Source organism: Balaenoptera ricei, chromosome 19 (genome assembly GCF_028023285.1).
Source record: "Balaenoptera ricei isolate mBalRic1 chromosome 19, mBalRic1.hap2, whole genome shotgun sequence".
Lineage (NCBI taxonomy): Eukaryota > Metazoa > Chordata > Mammalia > Artiodactyla > Balaenopteridae > Balaenoptera > Balaenoptera ricei.
In genome coordinates this window covers 63,266,136-63,280,102 of record NC_082657.1, presented here as the reverse complement: position 1 = coordinate 63,280,102, position 13,967 = coordinate 63,266,136, and the positions used below count along the sequence as shown (strand labels likewise).

General features: G+C 61.0%; 2 protein-coding genes across 4 annotated transcripts; one reads left to right on the top strand and one right to left on the bottom strand.

Moving 5' to 3' along the window:
- The first annotated feature begins 2,214 nt into the window (after positions 1-2,214).
- On the top strand, positions 2,215-5,284 carry PABPN1L (PABPN1 like, cytoplasmic). 2 transcript variants are annotated; one of them, XM_059904311.1, is made up of 7 exons: positions 2,215-2,654; positions 3,068-3,206; positions 3,530-3,582; positions 4,083-4,189; positions 4,286-4,373; positions 4,867-5,009; positions 5,139-5,178. In XM_059904311.1, exons 1-7 carry the CDS (start codon positions 2,406-2,408, stop codon positions 5,176-5,178), a joined length of 819 nt encoding a protein of 272 aa, XP_059760294.1. In that variant the 5' UTR covers positions 2,215-2,405. The 2 variants fall into 2 exon arrangements, with proteins under 2 accessions (XP_059760294.1, XP_059760295.1); XM_059904312.1 differs by lacking the exon at positions 4,286-4,373 and having other exon boundaries at positions 5,139-5,284.
- Positions 5,285-8,219: 2,935 nt separating this feature from the next.
- Positions 8,220-13,859, bottom strand: TRAPPC2L (trafficking protein particle complex subunit 2L). Of its 2 annotated transcripts, XM_059904313.1 has the most exons (6): positions 13,793-13,859; positions 11,791-12,024; positions 10,987-11,071; positions 10,614-10,709; positions 10,400-10,479; positions 8,220-9,578 (listed from the first exon to the last, which is right to left on the bottom strand). In XM_059904313.1, exons 1-5 carry the CDS (start codon positions 13,823-13,825, stop codon positions 10,424-10,426), a joined length of 504 nt encoding a protein of 167 aa, XP_059760296.1. In that variant the 5' UTR covers positions 13,826-13,859; the 3' UTR covers positions 8,220-9,578; positions 10,400-10,423. The 2 variants fall into 2 exon arrangements, with proteins under 2 accessions (XP_059760296.1, XP_059760297.1); XM_059904314.1 differs by lacking the exon at positions 10,987-11,071 and having other exon boundaries at positions 10,614-10,701; positions 11,852-12,024.
- Between the last annotated feature and the right edge of the window lie 108 nt (positions 13,860-13,967).

The window sequence follows — 13,967 nt, the reverse complement described above, 5'->3', positions numbered from 1 at the left end:
CACACATTGATTCACCAGATTTGTGTTGGGGGGCTTTCTCGGTGCCAGGCAAGAGGGACAAGACCCTGCGCCACGGGGGTGGACGAACGTGTGGTGCAGGGTCGGGGCGTGAGCGGGACGTGGCAGATGACCTCTGCCTCCTGAGTTCCGGCCAAGTGGGGTGAACTCTCAAAGGTTGTGTCCTCGAGGTGGTCGGGATGACCTCGGACCCCAGATGACACACTCGTGGCTTCAAGGGCCCGAGCCCCCCCCTGCCTGTGGCCATGTGGGCACCTCCCACAAGACCCTGAGGGTGGACACCTTGGCCCTGAGGAGCCAGGGTGTCCCAGACGTGGTGTCCCGGCTCACAGGGCAGGTCCCGCCCCCAGCGGGTGTGCAGGGCTAGGGCTCTGGGCTCACGGGCGGCCCCTGGGAGGAAAGGGGTGTTATTAATACTCGGGCCCAGCCTGGAACATGGTGTATTTTGAAAGGCGTCACTGGAAAGGCCAGCATGGGGGCAAGCCTGTCTGCACGCCAGGCAGCTGGCCGGAGCCCCAGCCGGGCCTGGTGTGTCAGCAGTCCCGGCACAGAGGGGATGACGGCGATTTTCCATTGCAGAGGTCTGAGCTCAGAGGGAGGCTGACCAGGCCAGTCCCGAGTCCAGCCGGCCCTTGGCTTGGACGCAGCCACCCTGGTGTCCCGCCTCCCACCTGGAGGTAGAGGGAAGGGCCTGGGCCAGGGGCCTTCCATGGGGTCTCAGCCCACAGGAGAGGGGGCCTGACTGCCCCGAACCGTGGGAGAAAGACCTGTGGCAGCTGTACTTCTGTCCTCATCCAGCCAGCCTTGGGCTGGGGCCCTGTCCTCAGTGCTGCCCTTGAGGCACTCTGGCCGGCGGGGGGGGGGGGGGGGACCTGGGGACGTGTAACTTACACAGGTCAGACAGAGGGCGAGGCCCGGGCGCCGTGGCCACAAGAGGGAGATGGAGCAATCGGGAAGGCTTCCTGGAAGCAGCAGCACAGTGAGAATAGTGCCCCCTGGAGCCTCACACATGCAAGTGCATGAAACTGTGTGCAGCCTGGGGAAAAGGGGGTGTTGCAGGCAAGGAGGGCCGGGAGCTGGGAGGCCAGGCCTGCAGGCTCACAGCCAACTCAGGCCGGCTCCTTTCCCTGCAGGGCCCGGGGTGGGGTTCAGCCTCCACAGAGGTGAGAACAGAGCCGGGAGGAGAAAGGCAGTCACGGCGTCCCCCACTTCCTTCCAGGGCGCACGCCTCGTCCCCCCATCCACGGCCCCGGGGTTCGTTCACAGGCTGCAACTCTCCCTTCCCCCAACTCCACATTCCCAGGGAAGAGGCCCTACCAGCAGTGGTCTGGAGAGTGGGATGTGGGCTGGGTGGGCAAACGCGCCCAGAGGGGCCCCCCATAAACACGTCAGGAGGATGGAAAAGGAATGGCAGGAGCTCCCCCAAGACGACGCCAGGGCGAGAAGAGGCCAGAGCAGCTGCTAGGGAGGACGGACGGAGGATACCAGGGCACCCAGGGACACAGGCCTGCAGCTGCCCTCAGGGAGAGAGAGGAACTGGGCGGGACTTGACAAACTGCCTTCAGGCCCCCAGTATCCAGGCCTGATCTGCACAGAATTCACCATCGTGCCCTGCGGCCCGGGCAGGGATCCAGCTTCATTAAGTGGTTCCCACCTAAGAGCTGGCCCAGAATTGGGGTGGGGAGGGGAGGGACCGCAGGGAATCCAGGAGGGGTCAGGAGGAGGGACGGGACGTCTCTCCTTCTGGCCCAGGACCCTGCCCTGGCCTGGCCCGAGAAGCCGCTGACCTCGTGGCACCCTCCCTACCCCCCACCCCCAGACCTTTGTTCAAGTTGTTCCCTCCGCCCAGGCCACCCTCGCCTCGGCTCTGCCTGACCCTCCTTGAAGGCCGGCTCAAATGCCACCCCTTCCAGGAAGTCTGCTCTGACCCCCTGTGCCCCCTCCCTGCTCTGCACACTCGGGTAACTTGCTCACGTCTGCGTCATCCTAACTGTGGCCGGCCACTGGAGGCGTGACACAGGGAGGTGGGGGGACCTGCGACCCCTTAGCTTCCTGGCTCCTGCATCGTGGCGGGTGAGGCCGAGCTGTCGCCAGGAGGCCCTCCCGGCTCTGCCTCAGCTGCACCCTCTCCACCTGGAGTGTCCCAGAGGGGCCGGCCAGTGAGGAAGAAGGGCACCAGGGCGGGGATCCGGCTTCTGACCCCTCAGGGCCCAGAAGCCAGGATGGAGGCTCGGCCCCAGCCGGGAGGCCTCTGAAGCCTCTAGTGGGAACACCTGGCCTGGGGGAGGGCTTAAAGCCCGGGAGGGTGCAGGCAGGTGCCGGCAGCGCGGAGGCGAGCGCGGAGGCGAGCGCGGAGGCTCTGCCTGCCACCTCCTGCCCCATCCGCCATGTGGCCCTTCCTCAGCCGAGCTCTCTTCCCGCCCCCCACTGAGGCCTGGCTCAGCAGGGCTTCCTCAGACCCCGAGGCCCAGGGCTGGGGGGCCTGGAGCCGGGCCGAGAAGACCCCTCTGGGCCCGGGGGCTGGGGACAGGGAGGAGGAGGAGACGGGGGAAGCGGAAGAGCACGAGGAAGACGCAGGCTTCCTGCTGCCTCTCCTGGAGAGGGGGCACCTGGCCGAGTGCCCGTTACCTGACCAGGTAACAGCGGCGCGGAGCACCTGGTGGAGGCCGGCTGGGATCTCGGGAACCTGGGGAACCCCGTGCATGGGGGCAGGGGGACAGACGGCTGCAGCTCTGACCCCAGGGGTGAGAGGGCCAAGAGGGCCACTGTCCCCATGCCTGGAAGAGGGTGTAGGGACGCCCACCTGTGCACAGGCTGGAAAGGGCAGGGTGGCCTCTCTGCCCTGAAGGGGACTTTGTGTGTTGGGGGTGGATTACAGGGGCTTCTCTCCAGGCCCGAGTCCGTGTGGCCTTCCCTTTCCCCACCCCGGGGAGCCCCCAGCATGACCCTGAGAACAGGCAGGGTCAGGCCCCCTTCCCCTCTGCCCTCCCTCCAGGGGAGCCTGGGGGCTGTCCCGCCTCCGGGCTCAGCCTGGGCCGTGTGCTGGCAGGAGCTGGAAGCCATCAAACTGAAGCTGTGGGCCATGGAGCAGGCCCAGCGACCGAAGCCGCCCGGGGAGCAGGGCCCAGAGGGGGAAGAGGAAGACGCCACGGCCCTGCTGGCCGGGCAGCTGCTGAGCCCCGAGACAGGTAGGAACCAGCGGGCCGGGCCGACCCCTTCCCTGGGCCGTGGCCCCCAAGTCCTCGGGCGCGAGGGTAAGTGGGGATGAGCTGCGAGCTGCTGCAGGAAAAGTGTGGGCTCCCGGGGAAAGGCCAGGGTTTCCACGAGGTCTGGCCTGGCAGTGGGTCCTTCTAGATAGGCCCCAAGGGGTACTCTTCCCCAAGAACCCAGGTGCCCCTCTTCCCCGAGGAGCGAGGACTGAGCCACCAACGTGAGGTGCCTGCCCTTAGCAGCTGCCGGGAGCCCCCTGCCCAGGGCAAGCCCCCTGGTCCTGAAACCCCTCTCTCCACAGACAGCCCCACGGAGGCGGTGGAGGCCGATCACAGATCCGTCTACGTGGGCAACGTGAGTGGGGGGAGGGGGGCGGGATGGGGTCGACCCAGCAGCACCGGGTCTGCAGCCGCCTCCTGGCTGTGAGGATTAAAGGAAGAGACAGTATGGGTAGCAAACTCAAAAGCCACATAGGCCCGGAAGGGAGAAGCAGGAGGGGGGCTCTGACGAGGGGGCTGTCCCCATGAGGGAGCGTGGACCCTCTGTGGTCAGGCCTGATTTCCCACTGTGGGCTGGGATTCGGGATTTCCACGTGAGATCTCCCAGTGGGCAGATTATTGGCAACGAGTCCCACTTGAAAAAGCCAGGCGCCCTTTGCACAGGCCAGTCAACCTGGGGAGCGTCCTCTGGATAGTCAGTCCACTCCCCCGGCAGGGGTTGGGGGTAGAGGTCTAGGCTACCACCCTCACCCTGGGGCCCAATCAACCCCTCTCTACCAAGAAAACGTGCTGCAGGAGACCCTGGGAGGCGGAGGCCCCTGCAGAAGGCCCCCCACCAGGGTCCATGCCTGTCAGGTGGACTACGGGGGCACAGCCCAGGAGCTGGAGGCCTATTTCAACCACTGCGGGGAGATCCAGCGGGTCACCATCCTGTGCGACAAGTTCTCCGGACACCCCAAGGGGTCAGTTGGGGCTTCGGGGAGGGGCCGGGTGCCCGGGGGGCGGGCACAGCTCTGCGTGGGTGAGCGTGGCCCTCACCTGCCCCCGCCCTGCCCCAGCTATGCATACATAGAGTTTGCCACCGAGAGCTCGGCCCAGGCCGCTGTGGAGCTGGACAAGAGCGTCTTCCGAGGCCGGGTCATCAAGGTGTGTGTCCCCCACCAGTCACTGCGGGGGCGGGGGGGGGGGCAGGGCTCTGCTCTGAGCTTCTCTACGTTAACCCATTAATCTCCGAGGGGACAGGAAAAGCAGGCACGGAGAGGCTGAGGCACCTGCCCGAGGACACGCAGCTGCCCCAGCCTGACCCTTCTCCAGTGTCCGGTGTTTGCGCACATCCGCTGGGTGGTGTCGGGGTACCTCAGACCCCAGTGGGTTTGGCCTGGGTGTAGCCCTGGGGAGGCTTCCTTCCTGACCCCCCCTGCAGGGGTAGATGTTGGCTTGACAGGGGCTGGGAACAGGTTAAGATCTGATGCCTCAGGGGCCTGGTGGGTGCTGGGGCCTGTGTTCACCTGCCTGTGAGCCTTCAGCAGGGAAACCCAGGAAGGCTTCCTGGAGGTAGCTTTAGCCCTGGTCTCGGCCCTGGGCTGGGGAGGAGGGTGTGAGAACAGAGGTCTCAGGCGGACTCGGCCTTTGATTCCAGGTGCTGCCCAAAAGAACCAATTTACCAGGGATCAGCTCCACGGACCGCGGGGGCCTTCGGGGACACCCAGGCGCCAGGGGGGGACCCTTCCCTCACAGCAACTTCCAGGGCGGGGCCCGTTTCAGACCACGGGGGTGGAACCGGTGGGCTGGGCCCTGGGAGGGCGGAATCCTATTGGAGCGGGGCCCGGTGGGCGGGGCTCTGTTGGACCTGGCTGGGTCCGGTGGGCGGAGCCCTGGAAGCCGCTCGCCCCCCGGTCTCTCTCCGGGCAGGGGGCGCGGAAGGTTCTCACCGTGGTATTCACCGTATTGAAGGGAGGGCCCGATTTTGAGAGTGGGGCTGCGGCTGGGTCAGGAGTAGACAGCCGTGCTCCTCGTGGGACCATTTACTCCGCGCAGAATAACTATCCGTCCCCCTTCCCTCGGCGGGAGGACGGCCCAGACCCCACGGCCGAAGCCACCGGTCACGAAGCAGGGCACGGGGTGGGCCTGGCACGCGGGCTGGTCGGGGCTTTGGAGGGCACCGGGCAAAGCTGCGGGCAGGTGAGGCCCAGGCAGCGTTGGGTCAGCTTCGGGTCGGCATACTCAGGACTGTTCCACTAACGCCTTTTACAGAAAAGTAGAAACGTGTGTCTTACTGGTAAAGCATAAATTATTAAACTTGAATATTTTTTAAAAGCACATGGCAACAGACCGCCCCGCTTTATTCGCCTCACCTGGACGCTGTTTCCTCGGTGCACGCTGTGCAGAGAAGGCGGGGGATGGGATGCGGCTGTGGATCCCAGACCCAGCTCTACCCCCTTCACTCCTGGCAGCCAAGCGGCAGCTTTGGGCTTTCCGGCGTCACCGCCAGCCCCCGCGCCTCACCTCGGGTCTGGTGGCCTCCGGGGCACACACTCCCCCATGACGAGTGACACAGACGCCGCCTTGTGGGCCCTCACCTGTGAGGCCCTGCAGAAGGGTGCGCCCGCGGCACCTGGCGCAAGCCTGGGCCTCATCACACAGCGACGCAGAGGGGCTTCCATGGCGGGCGCCCTGCCTGCGCTCCTCTCTGCGGCAGACGCCCCGCTCTCTCCCTCCCTGAGGGTGCAGCGTGCTCTCTGCCCTCTGACTGCATTTGGAGTGGGGAAAGGAAGCTCTGGGGCCCAGCTGCAGACACACCCGGTCCTGGCCTTAAATAACCACTAAAAAATCTCAGCCTGGGCTTTTCTAAAGCAACCCTCTTTGCCTTGTACTTTTTTGATTATCAGGTCCTTAAGCTACCCACAGGTGGACGGTCCCCAGTCCCCAGTGTCCCCTCTCCAGCACCAGTGAAGTGTTTTCTCGGAAGGGCGCGCCTCTGCTCTCCATCCGTGTGTCCATCTGGCCAGGTTCACACTCCCCTTGTGATCTGGGGTCAGCACTGGCCCTTGTAGTGGGGTGAATGACAATCCCCCCCAAAAATATGTCCACATCCTAATCTCCAGTACCTGTGGATGTGACCTTATTTGGAAAAGGGGTTTTTGCACACGTGATTAAGCTAACGATCTGGAGATCAGATCTCCCTGGATCACCTGGGTGGCCCTAAACCCAGTGACACACACGGTACGAGACACACCGACACACGGAGAAGGTGACGTGGAGACAGAGGCAGAGATTGCAGTGATGTATCCATAAGCCAAGGAGCCCCAACAGTCGCTGGCAGCCATCAGAAGCTGGAGAGGCTGAAAAGACCCTCCTTCAGAGCCTGCAGAAGGAACCAGTCCTGCCGACACCTTGATTTCTGACTCTGGCCTCCAGAAATGTGAGAGCATAGATTTGTTTTCACGTGCACTCGCACACGCGTGCGCACACACACACGCACCACCACCCGCCCCTGGAGAATGTGGGTAGGAGGGGCTGAGTGGCAGGGAGCTTGCCAAGGCTGCTGGGTGGCTCAGGGCGGAGCCAGGCCTGGATCACGTGCAGTTGGGGGCTGCAGGAGAGGGAGGCCGTCCAGATGTAGTTCCTGGAGCTGAACTTTATGAAGCACCAGCTCCTGCCGCTCTGTACCTTGTGCCAGTCTCCTCCTTGGCAAGGATGTGCATTGGTCTTGACGCATTCATTGTGCAGTTTGCTTTTGTGTAAGGACCTGCAGACAGGCTTCTACCCCAAGGAACTGGTCCCTTTTCAGAAGTATCTTCTTAATCCCTTCTGTGTGGCCACTGTGAGGAGAGTGGGCCCTTGAGTCCCTCCTTTCCTGTGGATTTCAGGCCCAAGCAGCCCACGTGGGCGGCCAGGGCTCCGACCCACACCTTCTCAGCTGTGCCCAGAGAAAGCCAAGACACGCAGGATCCTCTTGCCCGTCTGGCCCGGGGAAGAAGGGAGGAGAAGGAATGCTGATGGGGAGGGAGGACAGAACTTCAGCAGAAGCACCTGGAGCAACAGCCAAGGGCTGAGTAGGGGCTGCATCTGATGGGGCTCAGCCCTGGGGCGCGGATGCGCCTGGGGTGGCAGGGGATGGGCAGGCAGGTGGCCCTCAATGAGGCTAGCCTCACAGTACAGAGATGCAAAAAGTTCAGATGAAACTGCCATCTGACAGTTCTGTTGGCAAAGCAAAGGCTAGCAGATTACGTCTAACCCTTGATTTTCTCAGACTTAAAATGGAAATGCTACCTAACAATGCATGTGAAAAACCTCAAATGTAAAACCATTATGGGTTGTTCTGGCTCCATCTACAGAAAAACCCAAATAGCAGTAGCTTCAACTAGATAGGGGTTTCATTTTCTCATTAAAAAAAAAATGCTGAACATAAGTAGTCCAGGGCTGGTATGTCAGCAAAGACCCAGCCTCCTTCTAGCTTTCTGTTCCCCATCCTTAGGGGATGAATCTCGCCTGCATGCTCTCAAGATAGCTGCCTGAGCTCCAGCCATCACGTCCAAGTTCCAGGAAGGAAGAAGGGTAAAGATGAAGGTACTGCCAGCTGAATTCCCCCTTTTAAGTATCCTTCCTGCAAGTACGTCCCAACACCATCCACTTACATGCCATAACTACCTACCCTTGCGAGGGCAGGAAGTATATTTTGTCTAGCCAATTGTCCCCAATAACACTAGCGTTCTGTTAGTAAGCAAGCAAGGGAGAATGGATGTTGGCTTGGCAACCTGTAGTCCCTGCCTCAGCCATTACTCAGGCAGGAGAGATTACTAAGTAAAAACTCAACCAGAGAGCTGAGGATGGACTGTGGGGAGAAAGCGCGTGTGAGGGTGGCCTGCATCAGACCAACACCTGCCGGTCGCACTTCTCAGCCCTCTTCTAGGTCTTGCAATTCCACCTGTGGCAGGCGAGGCAGGGCCGGGGGGGAGCCCGGGACGCGTGTCTTTAACACACACTCTGAGCTGTTTTTTGTTCGTTTGTTTACTTCTGTAATCCTGTGCCCGTAGGAAAGGAAGGAAACCCGAAGACAAGCAGAGCAGAGTGCATCCCGATTCCAGCCCTGGGCCGACGATGCTCACAGCTCACAGCCTGCCCGTTCCTGGCGGGTCTGAGCCACCCTCCCACCTTCCTCCTGGTCAGAGACCCTCTCCACAGTGACTGAGGGGGCGGGAGGGGCTCGTGGTGTCTTGGGGTGCCTGATCAAGGAAGCCAGCCACGCTGAGACCACACAGAGCAGACTGTGGAGGTGGCTCAGGCCCAGGAGGACCTCTTCCACTTCAGAGACGCCGTCACCAAATGACAACGTGCACTAGAACCTGGGTCACCTGATCCCAGAAGGGGCTGTGGCCTCAGTCACGGTCAGTTACTTAGAACTGTGATCAACCTTGACCAAGCAGGCTTCTGGGGAAGCAGCCCCTCCTCACGTGTAAGCGCCCCTTCCACAGCCTGCCCAGGGGCCCGGGGGTCAGCAGGGAAGGGGGCTCATCTCCCAACACCCGCCTGGCCCTCGGGCCATCCGGAACCTCAGGGCACTAACAGGCAGGAGGGGACCCTTGGCGTTTGCTCGTTCGATGCCCAGCAGCAGCTGACGAAGACGCTGTAGTTACACGGTCTCAGGAGGGTGGCCTCCCAGGGCCGGGCAAGACCAGGAGGAGGAAGGCCCCTCCCCCCGGGGGCAGGTGTGCAGGCCGTCCCATGTGCCCCTCTAATCCGGCTCTGGGCACAGAAGGCCGACCCCTCCAGATCTGCCCACCTGCTGAGCCACTGGAGGGGGCGGCCGGCCCACGGGTCCTCTGCCCCTCCCTTCGCAGCCTCTTCTGGGCTCCGAGAGCTCCTGCCACCCTGCTCCCCCTGCCCCTTTGTGCCTCGTGGGGACAACAGCTCCTGCTCTACCTGGTCCCTGATCTGCTCTGTCCCTGAAAAGTCCACATCAACTTTTTCCTTTTTTTTTTTGGCCATGCCATGCGGCATGCAGGATCTTAGTTCCCTGACCAGGGATTGAACCTGCGGCCCCTACAGTGGAAGCGCAGAGTCCTAACCACTGGACCGCCAGGTAAGTCCCTAAACTGTCTTTAGTTAAACCTTCTGCTGACGCAGAAGGAAAAAGCCAAACCTGATCTCACAAGACCTTTAGTCAACAGGCACTGTGCATGAGGCCCTGCCCCCAGCGGCACGTCCATGACACCCAAGAGGAGACAAGTGAAAATAAAGATACATCTGAACAACACGGTTATGCACAGAACGATTCCTTCCAGCCACGGGCTGCAGAGCTCTCCTCAACAGACCTGTATCATCATGGACGTCACCATGCCATCGAAGGCCCTGCAAAGAGAAACAGACAATGAGAGAAGCAGACCCAGGCCCTCCATCCGGGCTGGCAGAGATGTCAGTCTCTGAGGTCCAGGTGAGTAAGACTGGCTGAGGCCAGGACGTGCATGCCGCCACGTCGGGCGGTGAGAATCTGAGTCTCCACCTCACTCCCGTGCGGTTTCCCACGGTGCTGCCCTTGCTGGGTCTCCAGGCCGGGGTGGGACCCAGGATGACCCAAGACACATTGTCACCACTGAGGGAAGGCGCCATAGGAAGGGGTCATCTCCCCTGGCTGGGGTCACCTGCCGGCTACAAGGAACCCCTCGGGAACCGTGTCTGGGACGCAGGGAACTCCCAGGGCAGGCCTCGAGCACGTGCTCGTGAATGCGTCTTTGGGAAGCATCACTGTGACGTCCAGAGGTCAGGTCTGTGCTTACCTGAAGGCTATTTGGAAGACACCTGCAACCTAACTTCCTAATCGTCTAAGTTCAACGTCAAAGTCAAAATCGGGCGGCGACAGGAGGACGTTTTCTCCCGGGAGGCTCCTGTCCATATGCCTGGGCCCTCGCTGGGATCTGGGGAGGCGCCCCAGGACCTGCTGAGCAGACCTGGGAGACCAGATGGGCAAGTTCTGCACCCCCTGCTCCCCAACTCCCCTTCTGTTGATCTGGAGATCCAAGGAAGAGTTTGTTTGGAAAAACAGGGTTCTGCCTCTTCAGAATGGCTGCCTTAGAGGGACAGTGCCCGTCGCTTAAAAAGACCTTCCCTCCCTGCCTCGCAGAATCGCTGCCTCTCAGCAAGGCGGGGGCTACCTGAGAAGGCGCCACGCCCACCTGGACTGAATGCGGTCCCCCGGGTTATAGAAGGGGTTGCACATCACGTCTGTGTAGGAGTTGTGCAGCTTCCGGAACATCTGAAACAAGAACCAACGTGTTTAATTCACATGTGCAAGTACACACAGCTGCTGCCACGCTCGGGCTTCTCAGCATTTCTGAACAAAGACGGAAAACCGAGCGGCCAGGCGCACCCACCGGCCCCCACACTCACGCTGCGAATCTCGTTGTCTCTGAGCGCCGTGTTGGAGGAATCCACCACCATGACAAACTTCACCTTGGAGTTGGTCACGTAGCCGTATCTGCACAGCTGGTTAGGGAACACGCTCTTAGCACGGGGCCTCTGTGACAGCCCCAAGCACGGCATCACCGTGCAGAGCCTGCGAGAGGAAGGCCATCTGTGCACGTCCCCCGGCTGCTCAGCTGCTCTGGAGAAGCATGACAACCTGCATCACAACAAGTGCCCCAGGCTGGGCCAGCCCCACAGTGCCAGGAGGGCACAGGACTGTACCAGGCGTGGCTGGACACTTCCTTCGACAGCTTCTAGTGTTTACCGCGGGAGCAAAGGGCAGGGAGCTTAGCCTTACCATGATTCAAGCCCCGGGGCAACCTGCCCAAACCCTGGGCCACCTCGCCTTCTCTCTGCATCAGTTCCCAGCTGGGAAGGGTTAACTGCAAGACCAGAGGTTGCACAAATGAAGCGAATCCTGCCTAAGGTACCCACACCTCTAAAGGCCACTCTATCCTGCGGAACAGTGGCTCCAGGCAGTGACACTGGGCGAGCTCGTTACTGCTTGTGGGAATGTCTTTGAACTCCATGGGTTTCGAGCCATTTGTCCCAAGGACTGGTCAAGATCTTACAGTGACTGGTGAGGCTGGGCCTGGCAAAGAGATGAGTGGGGACTTCCCTGGTGGTCCAGTGGCTAAGACTCCACGCTCCCAATGCAGGGGGCCCGGGTTCGATCCCCGCTCGGGGAACTAGATCCCACATACTGCAACTAAGAGTCCACATGCCGCAACAAAAGATCCTGCACACTGCAAGGAATATCCCACATGCCGCAACTAAGACCCTGTGCAGCCTAAATAAATAAATACTAAAAAAAAAAAAAAAAGTGTGAACAATGACCCCTTGCTCAGGAGGTGGCGGCCCCGCTGAGACGGCATGAAGCCAGAGAGTCCCCAGTTCCTCCACAAACCCAAGGGACAGGTGGGGACTGTCACAAGGCAATTCAAGCCTGCTGTTCTCACATTATCCTCCTAATTAAAGAAAAAAGGGTGTGAGGTCCTAATTGTCCTCAAGCTGCTCTAAAACCCCACTGGCCAAAAGCCCGCATCTTTTTTCCTTTTCAAGTGATGTTACGAGATGCTTTTCAAGGGGACCTAACGCCTACAGTGCGCCCTGCGACTGCAGGCAATCCCCAGACTCGAAGCCGCTGCCAGGCGCGAGGATACACCTTGTAGTCCTCTGTGGGGTACAGCAGGCCCAGGTAGAGCTCCCTCTGATCCACCAGGGCCTTCCCCATTGCTGAGATCTTCTCGTCCACCACGTCCAGGGACGTGTGCACCATGTAATGAAACTTGAGCTCATTCTCCGTGGGGACACTGCGGATGTAAAGAGGGTAATTCTGCAAGAAAAAGATGACGGCGGCTGAAGTGACAAGGATCCACCCCATGTGCGCTGGCCTGGAAAACAAGGCCACGGGGCACTCAGGAGGGCAGATCGGCCAAGTGCCAATTATCCATGGAATACGCTCTCACTCCCCAAAATCCACTGCTTAATCCTCCAAACTGGGACTTCCCTGGTGGCGCAGTGGTTAAGAATCCACCTGCCAATGCAGGGGACACGGGTTCGAGCCCTGATCCAGGAAGATCCCACATGCCACGGAGCAACTAAGCCCGTGGACCACAACTACTGAGCCTGCGCTCTAGAGCCCGCGAGCCACAACTACTGAGCCCACGCACCACAACTACTGAAGCCCGTGCACCTAGAGCCCGTGCTCCCCAACAAGAGAAGCCACCACGATGAGAAGCCCATGCACCACAACAAAGAGTAGCCCCCGCTCGCTGCAACTAGAGAAAGCCCACGCACAGCAACAAAGGCCCAACGACGAAGACCCAACGCAGCCGAAAATAAATAAATAAATTAATTAATTAATTTTAAAAAAATCCTTCAAACTGCCGTGGGCATTGCCTTCAGGGCACCCAATCTAATCTGAGGAGGTTTTCATACTGTCTGCAAAGGGGCATGGGTAGGATGGGCAGAAAAGAGAAGACGGCTCTGAGAAGTGCGTCTGAGCGCAGCCTGTCACTCACCTTCTGAGCAGGGCCCCATCCTAGCACGTGCCCTCCTCCTGGCCCCATCATACTGGCTGTTTCCCAACACTGCAGCTCCTGCAGTCTCAGAGGCACTGGCAGGTTCCCTCTAAACCCGTCAAGGCTCGTCTCAGACCTCCTTCATCTCTGCAGAGCCATTTCCGAGCAACCTAACCCCGGAGTTACCAGCGTCTTCCCAGGCTCCCACAGGCCTGGCACTGCACAGATATAGCGTACACAACCCTGTCCCCACCCTGATGGAGATGACAGGTGAAGCAGACAGTCCACAAACCCACCAACAAATAACGCAGCAAGTGCTAAGGCGGAAGCCAGCATAACAAGAGCTTCACGGGAAAACCGCCTCAGAAGCCTAGTCTTTCAAAAGGCCGGGGCGGACACCACGGCTCCGTGCAGTAGGAGCGCGTGGATGGCCACGCAGCTCAATCTTAGGATTCAGAAAGAGCTTTCTAGAGAAAGTGAAATCGATGGTGGCCAGTGGAGGGGACGGGAGTGGGGGAGAGGGAGGAAGGGGTTCCAGGTGTAAAGGCCCAGAGGTGAGAGAGCAGAGCCTGCCGGGGGGGGGGGTGGAGCTGCAGGTAAGTCCGTCAGCTGCAGTGGAGGGTGTCTGTGGTACGGGGAGGGGATTATTCAGACGTGATCCTAAGGCAATGAGAAGCCACCGTTGAGGTTTCTAGGCAGAGGTGTGCAACGGTCTGACTTGTGGCTGCTGAGCGGAGAGGAAACAGTCACTCGTTCGGGCGTCGACGGCCTGGCCGTTGGGAGCGCGCGGCCGAGCAGGATGGACAGAAGTGGACGTGTAGACTCGGGAGCAGGAAACCACAAAGCCCGCGGACGGATGGCTGGGCGGAGCGGGGGCCCGGACGGAAGAGGAAGACCCGGCCTGTGACGCTTCGGCAGCGGCAGGTGCAGGTCTGGGCGGCGCCTCCCCCGGGCCCGCCCCTGGCCACCTACGCTGGGCAAAGCCCCCGAGCCCACCCTCCGGAGCCCTTGGGGCAGGGAAGGAGGGTAACCGGAGAGCCAGGCTGACGCTGGCGCGGGCCTGCCCGCCGGAGTACGCACCTCCTTGGCGATCACCGCTACGCACACCGCCATCTTGAGAGCCCGACGGGCCGCCTCACGTGACGACAACGACGGTCACGCGGCCAGCCAGGCCCCGCCCCACCCGCCTGTCATTCGGCTGGCCCTGACCCCGCCTCTCCTGTCAGTCAGCCGGCCTTGCCCCGCATCCCTGTCA